A 15,306-nucleotide genomic window follows, 5' to 3' on the forward strand; every position below is an offset into this window, starting at 1 on the left:
ACAGTCTTGGATTTATTTTGCTATACCACCCATTTTACAGATAAAATCTCCACCGCCATCTGTGCCATGATGAATGCTTTAAATATATCATAGAGCTACGCTCTTCCCTAATCTAAATCGAACAAAATCTTCTAGAGATATAAACTAGGACTAACGGCTGCCGTACCCTGATAATTATATGTGCAAGACGCAGAGACTGCCTAGAACATTCCTAAAGTACGCATCTGTTTGTAACCATTTACTTTAATTTTTTTTTTAAATTTTATTTGTATTATTTGTCTATCTGTAACAGTGGGCTGCTCTTGCTCTTGCGGTCTTTAAGAGCTGTAATAAGCGCTCCATTTATTTCACTGTAAACGAAAGGAAAATAATAGGTATTATTTGAGAAATTCCTCGGACCGGATGATTAGTTCCCATGAATGGATGTCGTTTGGTACGCTCAACCGGATTGATAGTCAGATGCAATTGTGTAAGCATTATCATTTAGAGTATATATATTTAAGCAGTGTCTCTATATAATTAGTAATCAGATTATAAAGAATACAATACAATGGAGTTGCCGCGTTAGTTTTCGAAAAATGTTTAAAAATAGTTACGATCTTGCTTGCGGAGGAGCCTGTCATTCATTTAAAATTTTTGGTCCATCGCCTATCGTATAAATTCGTTCAGTCTTTGTTAATCAACAATTTTACTTTTTTAAAGTGATTAATGGTTTACATTTGTTTTGAGTCAGAGAAATGTGCACTTAACGAGAAATGCAAAGTTAATTAGAGAAACCTCAATTTAATGAACTTCTTCTGCAATGACTGTCTCCGTTCGTTCGATATAAAAATTTGTGTTCGCATTTTTGGTTTATAATAAAATATATATATTAAATATTATTATTGTTCTGTGTGTAGGACATATCAAACGCTCTCCTTAGCTGCCTCGATTGCGTGTGAGTAACTACATTTGGTATACACTTATAAAAGACCCCGACCCCAGGAGGCAACGCTCTTCGTCACCAGCATCCATCATCAGGGTGAGTGTGTTGCGATGTGATTTTGTGAGTGGGGGATGGGGTACAACAATATCTACGTGGGGTTAAGACCCGAGATTAGAGTATCATTCGCCGCACGCCGCACTCCATGCAGAACTTGGCGTGCTCGATGATGAACCTGCCGCCACACTCGTGGCAGAACTTGGACATCTTCATACTCGAACTTAGGCTGGACGCGGAGTTACAGCTCAGCAGGGAATGCTGCGATGTGGTTGGAGTCAGCGACGCCTGCCCATTGTTGTTGTTGTTGTTATATACTGGCTGGGATTGCACCTGCTGTTGCTGCTGCTGGTAGTTGTAGTTGCTGTCTGGTCTATTGTGCTTCTGTTGTTCCTGCGGCTGCTGCGTGGACATTGTCAGAGAGTGCTCCGATCCACTGGAGGATTCTGCTCCGTCGGTATTGCCATTGCCAATGCTATTGATAGCGCCGCCATAAAGCCTCTGACGTGCCTTGAGAGTGCCATAGGCAGTGTGCGCCTGGGTCGAGACATCAGTCATGGCGCTCGGCAGCTTGGCACTGGCCGTGTGCGGACGCAGCAGATTCTGGTTGCGTGGTGTACCCGGTTGTAGGTCGCCGGACCGCTGTCGCGACAGGCTGTAGGGGGAGTTGGTGCTGCAATAGAAATGCAAGACAAATTATTCAATGAAAGTCATCATGGCAGATTACTCACCTGCCATAGGCAGAGTCGGAGCTTAGCTTGGAGCTAGCGCCGCGACGAGACGAGTGGGACGAGGACATGGGATAACCATCGAGACTGCTTAACTCGTCGGAATCCGCTGATGCTGAGGGTGTCAAGGGGGAGCTGGCCTTCAACTGATGCTGCTCCTGCTGCTGAAGCTGTTGCACTGGCTCCGGATCCAATTCCCTTGCTGTACCCTGCTCTTCGGGTCTTCTGATGAACAGGGTACGGATTGAGGCGCCGGCATCCTCGCCCAGTTGCCGAAACTCGCTCTGCATTTGCTGGATCAGATTTTTAGTGTTATTGACCTGGACGGAGTCGCTCGATAATAGGGCCAGTCTGGTGGCATTGCCAGCCAACTGGCTGGCCCGATCCTCAGGCCCGCCCTGGGCGACGACATAGGCGTCCTCTGTATCGCTGATCTTTCTGAACCGAGCGTGCTCCGGCTCGTTACCATTCTCGATGTGCAGCACGTCGATGGGCGTCTGTGAATTGCCCACCATGTGGCGCAGGGAGTCGGGTGTAATTGGGGAACGGCCGTGGGCATTTGTCTCCGTCTCGATGCTGATGAAGATCTCCCGCTTCTGCTGATCCTCGACTGGCCTCTTCCCCACCATCTGCACTGGCATCTGCTGCATCTTTTCGTCGTGGCTGCTAGCACTGGATGCATTCGATTGCTGGCGCTGCATCTGCATCTGCAATTTCTCGCCTCCCTTGCTATTCGAGCTATTCGAGTTGGATCTGTGGGTGTGAGGGTCTTTAGTGGGCTGTGACTTGGGCTGAAGGATGCTACTGGTGGTGGCCGATCTCAGTGTGGCTGTAGTGGTCTGTTGTGGGGTCGAAGTCGCTTTATGGAACGAGCGTTGCCTGCTCGTCGTGCGATTCAGCAGGAATTCGCGACAATCTTTGCTCGTCGTCATTCTCGTTCTCGAATGAGGAGAGAAACTCCTCAAAGTCAAAGTCGTCGAAGGTGGGCATGTTGCCCATCGGCATGACCAGGGGCAGTGGATTGGCCAGCAGTTGCTTCTGCTGCTGCTGCCAGCACTGCTCGTCGTACTCCATTGAGGACCGATTGGCCTCATCGTCGGCGGAGCACCCCGACGAGGCATCGGCATCCTCCGGCGAGGCATCGTACAGAAACTGATTGCGTCCCAAGCGCATCTTTCGCTTCAGCAGATTCCTGGCCTCTCCGGACTGACGTCGCTCGTAGGTGATGGTCGACTGAGAGCTGTTCCGACTTCGGCTCTGCGACAGCTGCTGTGGCGTGGGAACGGGCACCCGAGGCTCCGCCGCTGGACACGTGCAGATTATCGCATGCGTTGATCAGCTTTGGGTCGATGAACTGTCCGCCGCCCGCTGCGGCCGGACGGCCAAAGCCGAAGATGCTCTCCAGCTTGATGGGTGTTAGGGTGTTCGCCCCACCGCTGACGGGCTGATGGACTGATGGCGTCGCCGTCGCTGGTCTGCTGATGTGCTCCAGCCGCAAGGGGGTGGCAATGGGCTGGTAGTTGTTGGGCACCCTTTTCTCGTTATTTTCCTTGGCCGACACGGCAACTGGGGGTGGGGCTGTGGCTGGTGCTGATTCTGGTGTCACCGTGGTCAGGGCCAGGGGCGGCAGCTGGCCGGGATTGCTGGACGTGGTCAGGTTCTTGGCCGAGTTCTGCTTGCTCAGGTTGTTGCTCTTATCCTTGAGCTCCTTGCTTGTCAGCTGACTGGCGGCTGCCACCTCCGCTGCCTTGGCATTCAGCTCTTCCAGCTCGTGTTCGTATTTAAGGAACACCGCCAGGGAGTCGGTCTTGGCCACGTTACGCCCGGGCAGTGCCTGAGCTGTGGTCTCGCTGGCAGTTCCAACGCCCACCGGTAGCTTCAGCATCTGTTTGCGTACTCGTACTCGTCCACGTTGGACGTACTCGTAACCCGGCGGACCACGCGTGGACTGTGGAAGTCGTTGACGCAGGAGGCGCGCACCGGCATCTCGTCGTACTCTTCCGGCTTGAGGAAGTTCGTGGAGATGGGACCCTCGTCGGAGAGGCCCCGCTGTATGGTGGGGCGATAGTTGGTCGCAAACAACGGACTAGGCAGCAGCGGTGTGCGCCGGGGGCCCCGCAGAGAGGTAGTGCGCCGGAAGTTGGAGGCAGGTGTGGGTTTCGGTGTGGTCGGCGGTGCCTTGCTGCTCGGCATGGTCAACGAGGTGGTCATGGAAAGACTTGGTGTGGCTGTTAGTGTGGCTGTTGGGGGAACCGAAACCTCCTCCTGCTCCGGCGGCGTGCCGGGGGAGCAAAGCTCCTCCAGCTGACGTTTGGACGAGAGGAAGGGATCGTACTTGTCGTCGCGGACGCTGACTCCACTGAGGCCGCTATGCAGGAGATTGGAAAGGATGCAGTAAAGTGAGAGAAAGAGCGCAAAATGGTAGAAAGTTTCTGTGGGAAAGCTATAATGGTAACCCGCCCGTCTGTGCATAGCCTGGCTGTCGTCTGGGTGAAATGGCATGAGGAGGAAGAGGAGGAGGGTGAATCAGATTAGCAGGCTACAAACCTCTTGAAGGTGCCTCCGCGGCGGGAATTGGGAAGCGAGTGGCTGTCGTCCTTGGCAGGCGGCTCCTTGATATACATTTTTCCATCCTCGTCCTGCTCGAGCATCACCAGGCAGCGACTGATCCTGCTGTCGCTCTGCTTGGCCACAAGAGGCAGCTTCGTGACAGGCCGCTGATCGCTCTCAGCTTCTACGTCGCTGTGCTCGACCTGCGGGAACTCTCCGCTATTCGGACTGGACGTGCGTCCGAGGATCTTCGCGGACCTCCTCATCATATTTTCCTTGCTACATTCCAGCTCACACGATTCGTTGTCCATTTCAATGACATCGCGCTCGAACTGCAGCCAATCGCTGCCGAGGTGCAGTCTGGGCAGCTTGGTATGGCTCATGGTGTGGCCGAGGGCCTCCAGGCTTTGCTGCAGCTGGGGCATGGGCAGGGCCCGCATGGGTAACGAACTGTTCATCTCCATGGTGGCCTGGCCAGTCCGCTTCTTGGGCCGGCACACAGTTCGCGTGGTGGTCGTTTCCATTTTGATTTGGATCTCGGCTCGCGGCGAATCGTCCTCGTAATCGGAATAGGCAACACGCGGTCTCCGCGACAGAGGCACAAGGCTGCAATCCATATCATCTTCGGTCGATATCTGCATGGAGTTCGCTTTCTTAGTTGGCGATGATTGCTCCAAGTTGCGCAACTCCAAGCTGGGATGCTCCCGTGTGCGGATGCGGCGACGCGCCTGCCGCACTAGCGATGTGGAGGAACGCACCTTCACTTTAACCACCTCCTGCGGTGTTTCATCCATTTTAGTTGCTTTTACGATGGTCGTAGGGCCTGACGTGGGCAACGTGTGGGTGTATGGGAGGTTGCTTCAATTAGCTTATAGTTCGATAAAAAATCCTGGTATGAATGGGTTCTATTTTCTCAAAGTTTCTATCTAAAATCTAAATGCCATGATCCTATAGGAACCTCTACAAGACTACTATATATATTATTTTTATTTGTTCTATTTCTATCTCGAGACTCTCGCGTTACCCTTCACTTCTCCCTCTAAGAACCCATCCATTGTATACCATAGCTGCACCTAGACAGCCACTTATAGAGCTTAATGCATCGGTGATCTTTTTGGAATGCTTTTGAGGCGGCGGCGCGCATTAATTACGAACCATGAACAAGTTCCGGCTTCTTAGATCCGACAAGTACTCGTAAGCCAAGTTAATTGGGAAACTGCACGCTACGGTCAGTGGAACCCCATGGCATCCCATATATACAAGGTATATCCCTACATCTGACTATAGAACCCAAACCTATACCTTTTCGCTTGATCAACCGATTGAGATCCTCGAATTTGAGTGCCGGCAACATTTCCTTCTCGGCAGCATCGACCCTTTCCCGATTGGTCATCCGTTTGCGGAGCCTGGCGGCTGGCTTCAGCGGTGCCGCCTCCACACAGTCCAGCTGGAGGGTTTCGCCACTGGATTGGCTTCGCAAGCGATCCATGGTTTCGGTGATGCGGTCACAAGTCTCGATAGGCTTGCGTTTGGCGCGTAGGACGCGCTCCTTTGGCGGAGCTTGTGCTGCTGGTGGATCGTCGTCTTGGGTCACGCACAAGGTGACTGTGTTTTGAGTGACTTTTGTCCTGGCTCCCTCGGCCTTGCTGCGGACTGCGGGCGTCCCGTTCTTTGGTTGGGGGCGTGCCAGCTTATTTGCTTTAGGAGGGCTGAGTGGGAGGAGCATGAGTGGAGTTCGCTGATGGATATATATGCTCTAACTACGGTGAGGCGCAAGGCGCAATACGAAGTATCTGTCTACCACAAGGATACGTTTACAATTATGGATACTGGTGGGGATACGGGGGATTAGTCAACGACAACCAAAGCAACGACAGAGGAGCGATTGGGTTAGGTGTATCTAAGTATCTCTAGCCTCTATATCTATAACTATATCTATCCCTTGGTACTCACTTATCACTGTGCACGGACGAGGTCATGGAGGGGAGCGACATCAGGCTCTGCTTGGGGGCCGTCATGTCGCCGGCGTCCAGCAGATCCTCGTGGTTGCCAGAGTACTTGTTCCGGTTGATCGAGCGCTTCGTCCTATAATTATTCATTGCGTGTGGAAATTGAAGCGGCAAACAGAAAAAATAATTGGAATAATAAATTGGTACTGTCTGGGTTTGTGGCAAGTGTGTGACTAGTGTCAAACAAGAATACATATGTCGAAGGACATGTCATCGAAAACCAGGCTTACTTGAGATTGGGCGGCCTGTATTGCTTCCTGGCGTCCAGCCGTTCCTTTGCTTTCGACGTCTCCTGGGTGTTGGTCAGCTTCATGGTGGCCTGAATCGCCTTCTCCTTGCACCACTCCACATGCCGGTCGAAGGCCTTCACGTTGAAGTTCCGCTCGCAGTGGGGACAGTGCTCGGAGGCCACACCCTTGATGCGCTTGGCCAGCGAGCGATCGCGGGCTGGTACATGGTTTGGGTCGCCTGCGGGCGATGTTGCAGCACCTCCTGTTCCTGTTGCTGTGCCCCCTGCTCTACGCACGGAAGCTCGGGCCGTAGAGCAAACCAGCTCGGTTTGGGAGTTGCGACGAATGGGCAGAGGAGAGCCCACACTCTGAATATGCAACAGCATCCAGAAGAGAAAAAGAGAAAGAGAGAGAGAGAAGGAGTTGAGCGATGGCTCGATTAATTGGCAGATGTACTCACGTCTGTTGGTATTGTGGATCCCGTGCCTACGGGATCCCGACTCCCAGCGGTGGGGGTGTGAACTCCAGACACCTTCTCAGCATTGGGCAGGCCAAAGTTTTTAGGAAGGACATACGTGGAAAGTGCTGTGCCCTCGCGGCGCTGGCGCGAGGAATCAAAGGTATTGCGCTTCTTTGAGATCTTCTCGCAGACGACGACATGCTTGCGCAGGGCATTCAAGTTGAAGGTGCGGCTGCAGCACGGACAGGGCGTCAGATCGCTGGGGTTGATGGCCACTATCTCGGGCACGGGCAGCGGCAGTCCTCGGGTGAGCGGCGGCGAAGAGGGCTCCTCTTCCTGCCCGCATTCGGGCGCTTCCAACTCGGCCTCCGTGTTGAATGTGGCTGCGTGGTGCGGTTATATGGAAGTAGATAATGTAAGAAATCAATTCTGTTTCTGCGAGCACTTTGACAATGTTTTGTATATGCTGTATATTCACAAAATATGTGTATATATGTAAGATATGAATATTAGTTTATAAGATTTGAATATTAGTTTAAGATTTACTCATCGATAGTATTATAAGAAATACCAATGTACTCGATATATCGATACTTGTCCTCGACAAGTATTGATATGCCAACACACATTCATTCGAATACGACGATCAAGAAAGAAGAATATATAATAAAACCGTGCTATTAAAAGTTTACATATCAGGTGTGGGGTTTGCCAAAAAAAAAAAAAAAAAAAAAAAAAACTCTGCGATGAACAATGCAGACATAAGAGCGAAAACCAAAAGTGAACTTAGCGACACCTTGCGTAGGCAAAACGTATATTTTGATCAAGATGCCAACATACACCAATTACGTACAGCAGTGAAAAAAATCATGGAAGACACGCATGAGCTAGGAAATACGGCGCCAAGCGCAGACGAGACTATGCAGGCAGACATTTTTGCAGTCCCGGTTGAGCGCGAGATAGATAGAGACAACCGTAGTGCACAACACGCAGTAAAAGCGGCGCCAGAAGAATATGGTGAAAATGTGAAGAAGGCTGGAGAAGCATTCATGCCGCGACAAGACAACGCTTGTTCGAAATTGACCATGCGATCAGATGAATACGAAGAAGAATCGCGCCGTTTGCAGCAGTTGGAACAATTGTACGTTTCTCGCAAGCGCTTAGCTGATCTCAAATTAAGCATATTGAAAATGGAGAAAGAGGCTATGGAGTTGGAAACGCCGAGAGATTGCATCGACTTGACACACATTGAGGCGTTGATGCGTCCATTTTCTGGAGATGACGACCAGGCTGTAACCAGTTGGATAAGTAACTTTGAGGACATTATGAATTTCCATGGTGTATCCGAGTCCAACTGCTGGATATTAGCGAAGCGGCTGCTAGGCGGATCGGCGAAGGCGTACATCGACCATGTGGCGCCTTTGACTTGGCAATTGATGCGAGCAGAATTGCTCAACGTCTTTGAGCAGAAAGTGACAGCGTGGGACATTGGAAAGCGACTGGAGGCACGGAAAATTGCAAATAATGAAAGCGCATTGCAATATTTCGTCGCAATGTGCAGCATAGCGTCGCAAGCAGACATGGCCACGAGCGATGTGGTCAAATTCATCGTAGAGGGACTGCAGGACAAGAAGGGCATGGCAGCATCCATGCTATATTGCAGCACACTCAACGAGTTGCGTGACAAGACGGTCACCTATGATAAGGTCAGAAGAGCTCCTGGCGTCGTAGCAATTCGTAGCGAAGGTATGACAAAGGGAAAACTAAATGTGAGTATGGCAGTTGGGCAGCAGCAAGGTGGTGGCGCAATGCGTTGCTACAACTGTCGGCAATTTGGGCACGTTATGAAGGAATGCAGTCAGCCAAAGAGACCGGATGGGGCATGTTTTAACTGTTGAAGTACCAGCCACCTATATTCGCAGTGCCCGAAACGAAAGATGGCCACTAGGGTAGCTGCAGTTCAAGATGAGGAGCGACCAGGAGAAAAAAACAACGACGATTTAGCGGCTGTCCAGTTAATCACTTTATGACTTCCGTTTGGTGAACAAAGAGGCGTCAGTATTTTTAGTCTATTTGATACAGGGAGCCCTGTAAGTTTTATTCATAAGTCTTTGATACCGAAGTCGGCTATAGTTGAAGCCTATAATGAAGTTAGGAAATACTATGGACTAGGAGGACAACCAATTCCCATATGGGGAAAATTTAAGAGCCATATTGAATTTTGCACAAAGAAATATATCGTTTTATTAAACATCGTAGATGATAATATGCTGCCTTTGCCGGTATTGTTGGGACGCGGTGCCCTTAAAGTTATTGAAGTAAAATTAGTTCATAAGAAAAATATCAATGCGAAGCAACACGCACCATTAAGTTCGTTAAAGCAAAAAGCTATTAGTGTAACCTGCGCGTTTTTTTTCACCGAACGTAAAAATAATATTAACATAAGACTATATGATAAGTTAGATGGTAATCAATCAGAAAGAAGCGAGCTAATCAAACGTTCTAATCCATTTAAAAATCAGACACAAGAAAACTCAAGGAATGACAAAATGGCCATCGAGAATATGAATCAAGGCGACGAATTCAGTAACTTTTGTGCGTCGGTAGAGATTGATGAAGAGGAACATATTAACGTAGGTTTCGAATTTGGTCCACTCTTGCAGAAAAGTGTAGGGAAGTTATTAAGACATACTATTTACACAAAGAATTTGACTTTAAAGCACCACCAAAGTATCAGATGCAGATTCGTGTAACAAAAACAACACCATTTCATTGTACTCCGCGTCGTTTATCCTACCATGAGGGAGAGAAAGTAGCTGAAATAGTAGATGATCTGTTAGAAAAGAAAGTAATCCGTCATAGTGAGTCTCCTTATGCTTCCCCGTTGGTCCTAGTAAAAAAAAAATCAGGAGAACTTCGAATGTGTGTCGATTACCGTGGTCTGAACAAACGAATTGTTAAAGATAATTTCCCATTGCCCCTTATTGAGGACTGTCTTGAGTTTTTAGAAAACAAGTGCTGTTTTTCCATTATAGATTTGAAAAGTGGGTATCATCAAATAGGCGTAGAAGAAAAATCAGTTCCGTATACATCGTTTGTGACACCGCAAGGACAGTATGAGTACTTGAGAATGCCCTTTGGGTTAAAAAATGGATCCGCTATTTTTCAGAGATTTATTTCGGAGCTCTTGAGAGACTTTATTAGGAACAAAAGCATTGTAGTGTACATGGATGATATATTAGTAGCGACTAAAACAGTTGAAGAACACATGGATATATTAAAAAGACTATGCATTCGGTTTAGCGAGCAAAATTTAGAGATAAATCTAAAAAAGTGTAGGTTTGTCAATCGAAACATCGATTTCCTGGGGTATAAAGTTAATCAAAACGGAATAGTTACTAGTGATTCCCATATTGAGGCATTGAAAAAATACCCAGTCCCTCAAAATGTAAAAGCACTGCACTCATGCTTGGGATTCTTTTCGTATTTTCGACGTTTCATGTTGTCATTTGCGACGACAGCTAAGCCCTTGGTGCAGTTGTTAACAGAAGGTGGTCCGTTTCCCATGAATGGAGAACAGGTGAAGACGTTTGAAACTCTTAAGAATGCGTTGGCAAATCCTCCGGTATTAGCCATTTTTAGCCCAAATAGAGAAACGGAATTACATACAGACGCAAGTTCATACGGTTATGGCGCAATACTGATGCAAAGACAAGATGATGGGAAGATGCACCCTGTGTCCTATTATTCCGGCAAAACAACAGAAAGAGAATCACGTTATCATAGTTTCGAACTAGAGACATTGGCTATAATTTATGCATTGAAGCGTTTTAGAGCATATTTGGAGCATAGGTCCTTCAAAATAATCACGGATTGTAATTTGTTAGTACAGACGCTAACCAGAAAGTCAATTAGTCCTAAGATAGCACGGTGGTCCCTAGAGTTAGAGAACTATGATTACTCCATTATGCACAGACCTGGGGCCAGTATGGCGCACGTTGATGCGCTGAGCAGACAAGATCAAGTGACGAATATGTTAGAGGATGGTTATAGAGTCAAATACGGTTTAGAAAAGTCTAATTTAGAAAAAGATGAGAGTAGAAAGCAATATACAAGGAATAGTGTAAGTAGAGACAACCCTGGTAGTGAGCATAGAGGTACCGTAGAGAAAACCCTGTGATTAAGTGTAGAGAATTAAATATCAGTAGAGAGCGTAGTAGTACCGTACAGAACCCTGCGATTGAGTGTGGAGAATCAAGTGCAGTAGGAAGTAGATTGGGAAATAGGTGGAAGTCTGATGATAGAGAGAACCTTGGTAGTGATTTTAGAGATAACATAGAGAATAGTGAATATAGGGAAGAGGATGGATGGAAGATTGAAATTAGAGATTTGAGCCAATGTAGAGGAAGCGTTAACGATGTGGTGGGGGGAGTAAAGTACATTAGTAGTAGGAATTCAGATAAAGAGAAAAAATGTGTTGAGGATACAGTAGAGAGGGACAAGTTAGAGTTTCAGGAGGAAAGATTACTAAAATCATTGATAGTTGGGGTAGTAGGTGCAACGCCAGAAGATGTTGATTTGATATTGCAAACAGAACAGATGCGAGACAAGGAAGTAGTTAGGATTCGAAAAATGCTAGAGGATGGAATTGAAGTAGATTTTGAAATGATAGATGGTATTGTTTACAAGAGGAGTTGTGAAAACAAACTATGTTTCTATGTACCAATGTGTATGGAAGAGCAGTTGATAAGGCGGTCACACGAAAAACTAGGACATCTGGCCGCAGAGAATTGCGTGAGTGACCTTTTGAGGACCTACTGGTTTCCGTCAATGAGAAGTAAAGTGGCAAGGTTCATCAGAAACTGTCTACCGTGTATACTACACTCGATGCCTAAAACAATCCATAACAGAACGCTCCATAGTATCCCAAAGTCGTGTGTTCCTTTTCATACCCTACATGTTGATCATTTGGGTCCGTTGCCGAGTATTAGATCTAAGCGAAAACACCTCCTTGTGGTAATAGATGCATTCACTAAGTTTGTCAAATTGTTCCCGGTTAATAGTAGCAGCACGCGGGAAGCGAAGGATGCCTTAAGTAAATATTTTGATTTCTATAGTCGCCCTACTAGGATAATATCAGATCGTGGGACCTGTTTCACCTCGTTAGAGTTCTCTAGTTTTCTGCAGGAGAGAGGGATAGAGCACATTAAGGTAGCTACAGGTGCACCGCAGGCGAATGGCCAAGTGGAGCGGGTGAGCAAGGTAGAGCACGCCATTAATAACTCCGTTAACAGCAGTACGAAAAAGACACCTAGCACATTGTTATTTGGAATACCCCAGAAAGGACCCGTTGTAGATGAATTAACCGAATACCTAGAGGAGAAGTTAGCGTCAGAACATAGAGAGTTTCACCTCTCACTCTAGCAAGTGAGAACATACGGTTGTCGCAGAAAAGAAATGAGAAGATGTATGCTCATAAACATAGAGCCCCATTAAAGTATGAACCTGGTGACTATGTAGCAGTCCGGCATGTGGACACAACACCGGGGATCAATAAGAAGTTCGCACCAAAGTATCGAGGACCGTACAGGATCAATAGAGTATTGGATAATGATCGTTATGAGGTTGTCGACATTGAGGACTGTCAGTTGACGCAAATGCCATTCCGAAGTATACTAGAACCAGCAATTCTTAAACCCTGGGTAGGGTGTAAGGATAAAACCATGGTCTCATGTTGTTAATCGATGAAATAGTATGTTAAGTAAGACAATACCGAATAAGAAATGTTTAACCAACTTTATGCCTTAGTGTGTAGATCGTGGGCGATCTGTATTCAGGTTGCCCGAATGTAAGATATGAATATTAGTTTATAAGATTTGAATATTAGTTTAAGATTTACTCATCGATAGTATTATAAGAAATAACAATGTACTCGATATATCGATACTTGTCCTCGACAAGTATCGATATGCCAACACACATTCATTCGAATACGACGATCAAGAAAGAAGAACATATAATAAAACCGTGCTATTAAAAGTTTACATATATGTAAATATATGTATGTATATTTTCGCGGTTGCAAGCCAATATTTCGATTTCGATTTTCAAATCATGGAGCTATCAGTGATCGATAACTAAGCAGTGTTTACACCATTATTTAGTTTTAATTGTGGAAAAAGCTTTCTCGGTTGTGTGTGGGCATTAAAAACTAATAATTAACATCACATTATGGGGTAAGCAAAAATGACCATCAATGATGGCAGCTACTGCCAGACAGCGGCAATCCAATTACAATGCGAGGCCAGCGGAGCACCCACGACTGGCTGCCAGCAAAGATTACATCACTCAACGGCACGCATGAGACAAGGGGAGCAGAAATTTCCGCAACATCTTGGGAGTCCTCCCTCCTCCCCCTTCGCGGGGACAGCTTCTCTCGTTTCGATTGAAATCAATGCAAAGTTTTATGTTACGCATTCTTTTCCCAAACCAGCAAAGAGCCGTTGCACACGACTGCTCTGGCCCGTGTCGGAGCTAATGACGCCCGCAGAATGCAACAGAATCAAATCCACTGCTACATTATATGAATCCACTCTTCCCACTTGAGATCTATAATAATAACAGCATCCCTGTCCAATGGGAGCCTGAGCAGATCTGACTGCATGGAGAGAATAGAGAATGGATGGCAATGATTCGGCCAAGTGATTTCAGATGGTCAAGAGTTTACTAGATCAAAAGTTTAAAGCCCTACAACTGAGTGATGAATGCAATTTTCAATAGACTATATATGTGTATGTTCCTTCTTTCATAATCAAACGATTCCCTATCCACATCCATTCCATCCACTAGTCCGCGTCTAGTCGGTTCCAAGCATTTTCCATAGTCTTTCATGGGTCTTTTGGTTGCAGCTGTTGTCGGTCCGCTGTTGGGCAAGCTCTATAAGCCACTTAAGACATCAGGCCCATAAATGTGTTGTTTTCTGATGTGCAATAAGGTAAAGCATAATACAAACGGTTTTCTCATTCCAGTTCTTGGCCACACTTTGAACTTCCAACTGTTTGACACTTGGCGATGCTTCCCATGAACCAAAACATTGGGAACCTAATGAAAGGGCCCCGTCCTCTCTTAGTTCTCAGTAAATCATTCAGATTTTCAATTTCGCTTTTATTACGAGTATTTGGTCAAACGGGAGGTGACATCATTCGGAATTGATAAGAATACGAGTACTAGAAGAAGTCAATGAAAAGGTCGTCTTGGCATTGGATTCTTCGAAGCAGATTAAGCAGCTGTTCCAGCATTTACATTTTCCCCCCCACTTAGCGCTTTCACTTGGTCAATTTTGTAGAAACTAAAACGGTTCATTTAGCATTTGTGTATTAGTTGATAATTTGCATTAATAATTACTTGGCTTAATTGCTGGGGCTGTTGCTGTTTCTGATGGTTTGGCATGCAAATTATTGTTAGTTGGTTGGTTAGTGGACAACACGTCGATCTTATTGATAACAATCAGAATGCGTTGCAGTTGATTGTTATTGTTAGTTGCTGCTGCTGTTGTTGTTGCAGGTTCAGTGGGCGTTGCTGCTCCCTCATGGGTCCTGGAGGTGTGTCCGACTCACTTGACTTGGCATTGGGCAGATTTTTCTTGCCTTTATTGCTGCTGCTGCTGCTGCCGTTGCTGTTGCGTTTGAGGGAAAACGTATTGCGGACGCGCGAAAATGTGGACAGCTGTTGCTGCTGATGCTGCTGTTGCTGTTGCGGCAGTGATTGTTGCGCCTCAATAAGCTGCAACGAGTTGAAAGAACTCTTCAGCGGCTGCTGTTCAAATACGTTAATGCTGCCATTTCCACAGCCATTTCCATTTTCGTTTTCGTTTTCCCTTTGATTGCAGAAATTCAGTTGAGCTTTTTCGCTGACCAGCAAATCGTTGAGTCGCTGGTACTCCTCGTAGATGCCCCTACTGTGCCGCTTATTGATTTTGGCCAGTGGCTGAGGCTTCTGCGACTTTGATTTAAAGATCTTGTTCCACATTTTCTTGCTCATCTTGCTCAAAATTATTATTCACCTTCCCGATACTTCGTTATTTTTAAACACATTTCACATTTTCCGCGCTCCGCACTGTTTCGCTCTTTCCAATTGGACTTTTTCTTGCGCCGGCGTCTGGTTCAATTTTGAGCGGCAGCAACATCGCCGCCAGCCCGCCAGCAACATTAAGCTCTCGCAAGCAACAAGCTGCCCGCACAGTGGGCCTTTGGACCTTTTGGCGTTAAAAATCATACTGTGGACCATACTTATGGCGGGGCTATTTTGGATGTTTTTCCTTCGTAGTTGCGACACATAAATACGTACATAT

General features: G+C 46.9%; 1 protein-coding gene and 1 pseudogene across 3 annotated transcripts in view; one reads left to right on the forward strand and one right to left on the reverse strand.

Moving 5' to 3' along the window:
• Window positions 1–876, forward strand: part of LOC117191958 (putative helicase mov-10-B.2) — an 83,721-nt gene extending 82,845 nt beyond the window's left edge. For 2 of the 3 annotated variants that reach the window (XM_033396698.1, XM_033396699.1), the window contains exon 5: window positions 41–876. In XM_033396698.1, the coding sequence (XP_033252589.1) occupies window positions 41–93 (53 nt within the window). In that variant the 3' untranslated portion in view covers window positions 94–876. The remainder of the gene's footprint in view (window positions 1–40) is intronic. The other variant, XR_004474122.1, reaches the window with a different exon arrangement.
• Window positions 471–15,076, reverse strand: LOC117191951 (annotated as a pseudogene).
• Between the last annotated feature and the right edge of the window lie 230 nt (window positions 15,077–15,306).

Source organism: Drosophila miranda (genome assembly GCF_003369915.1).
Source record: "Drosophila miranda strain MSH22 chromosome Y unlocalized genomic scaffold, D.miranda_PacBio2.1 Contig_Y1_pilon, whole genome shotgun sequence".
Lineage (NCBI taxonomy): Eukaryota > Metazoa > Arthropoda > Insecta > Diptera > Drosophilidae > Drosophila > Drosophila miranda.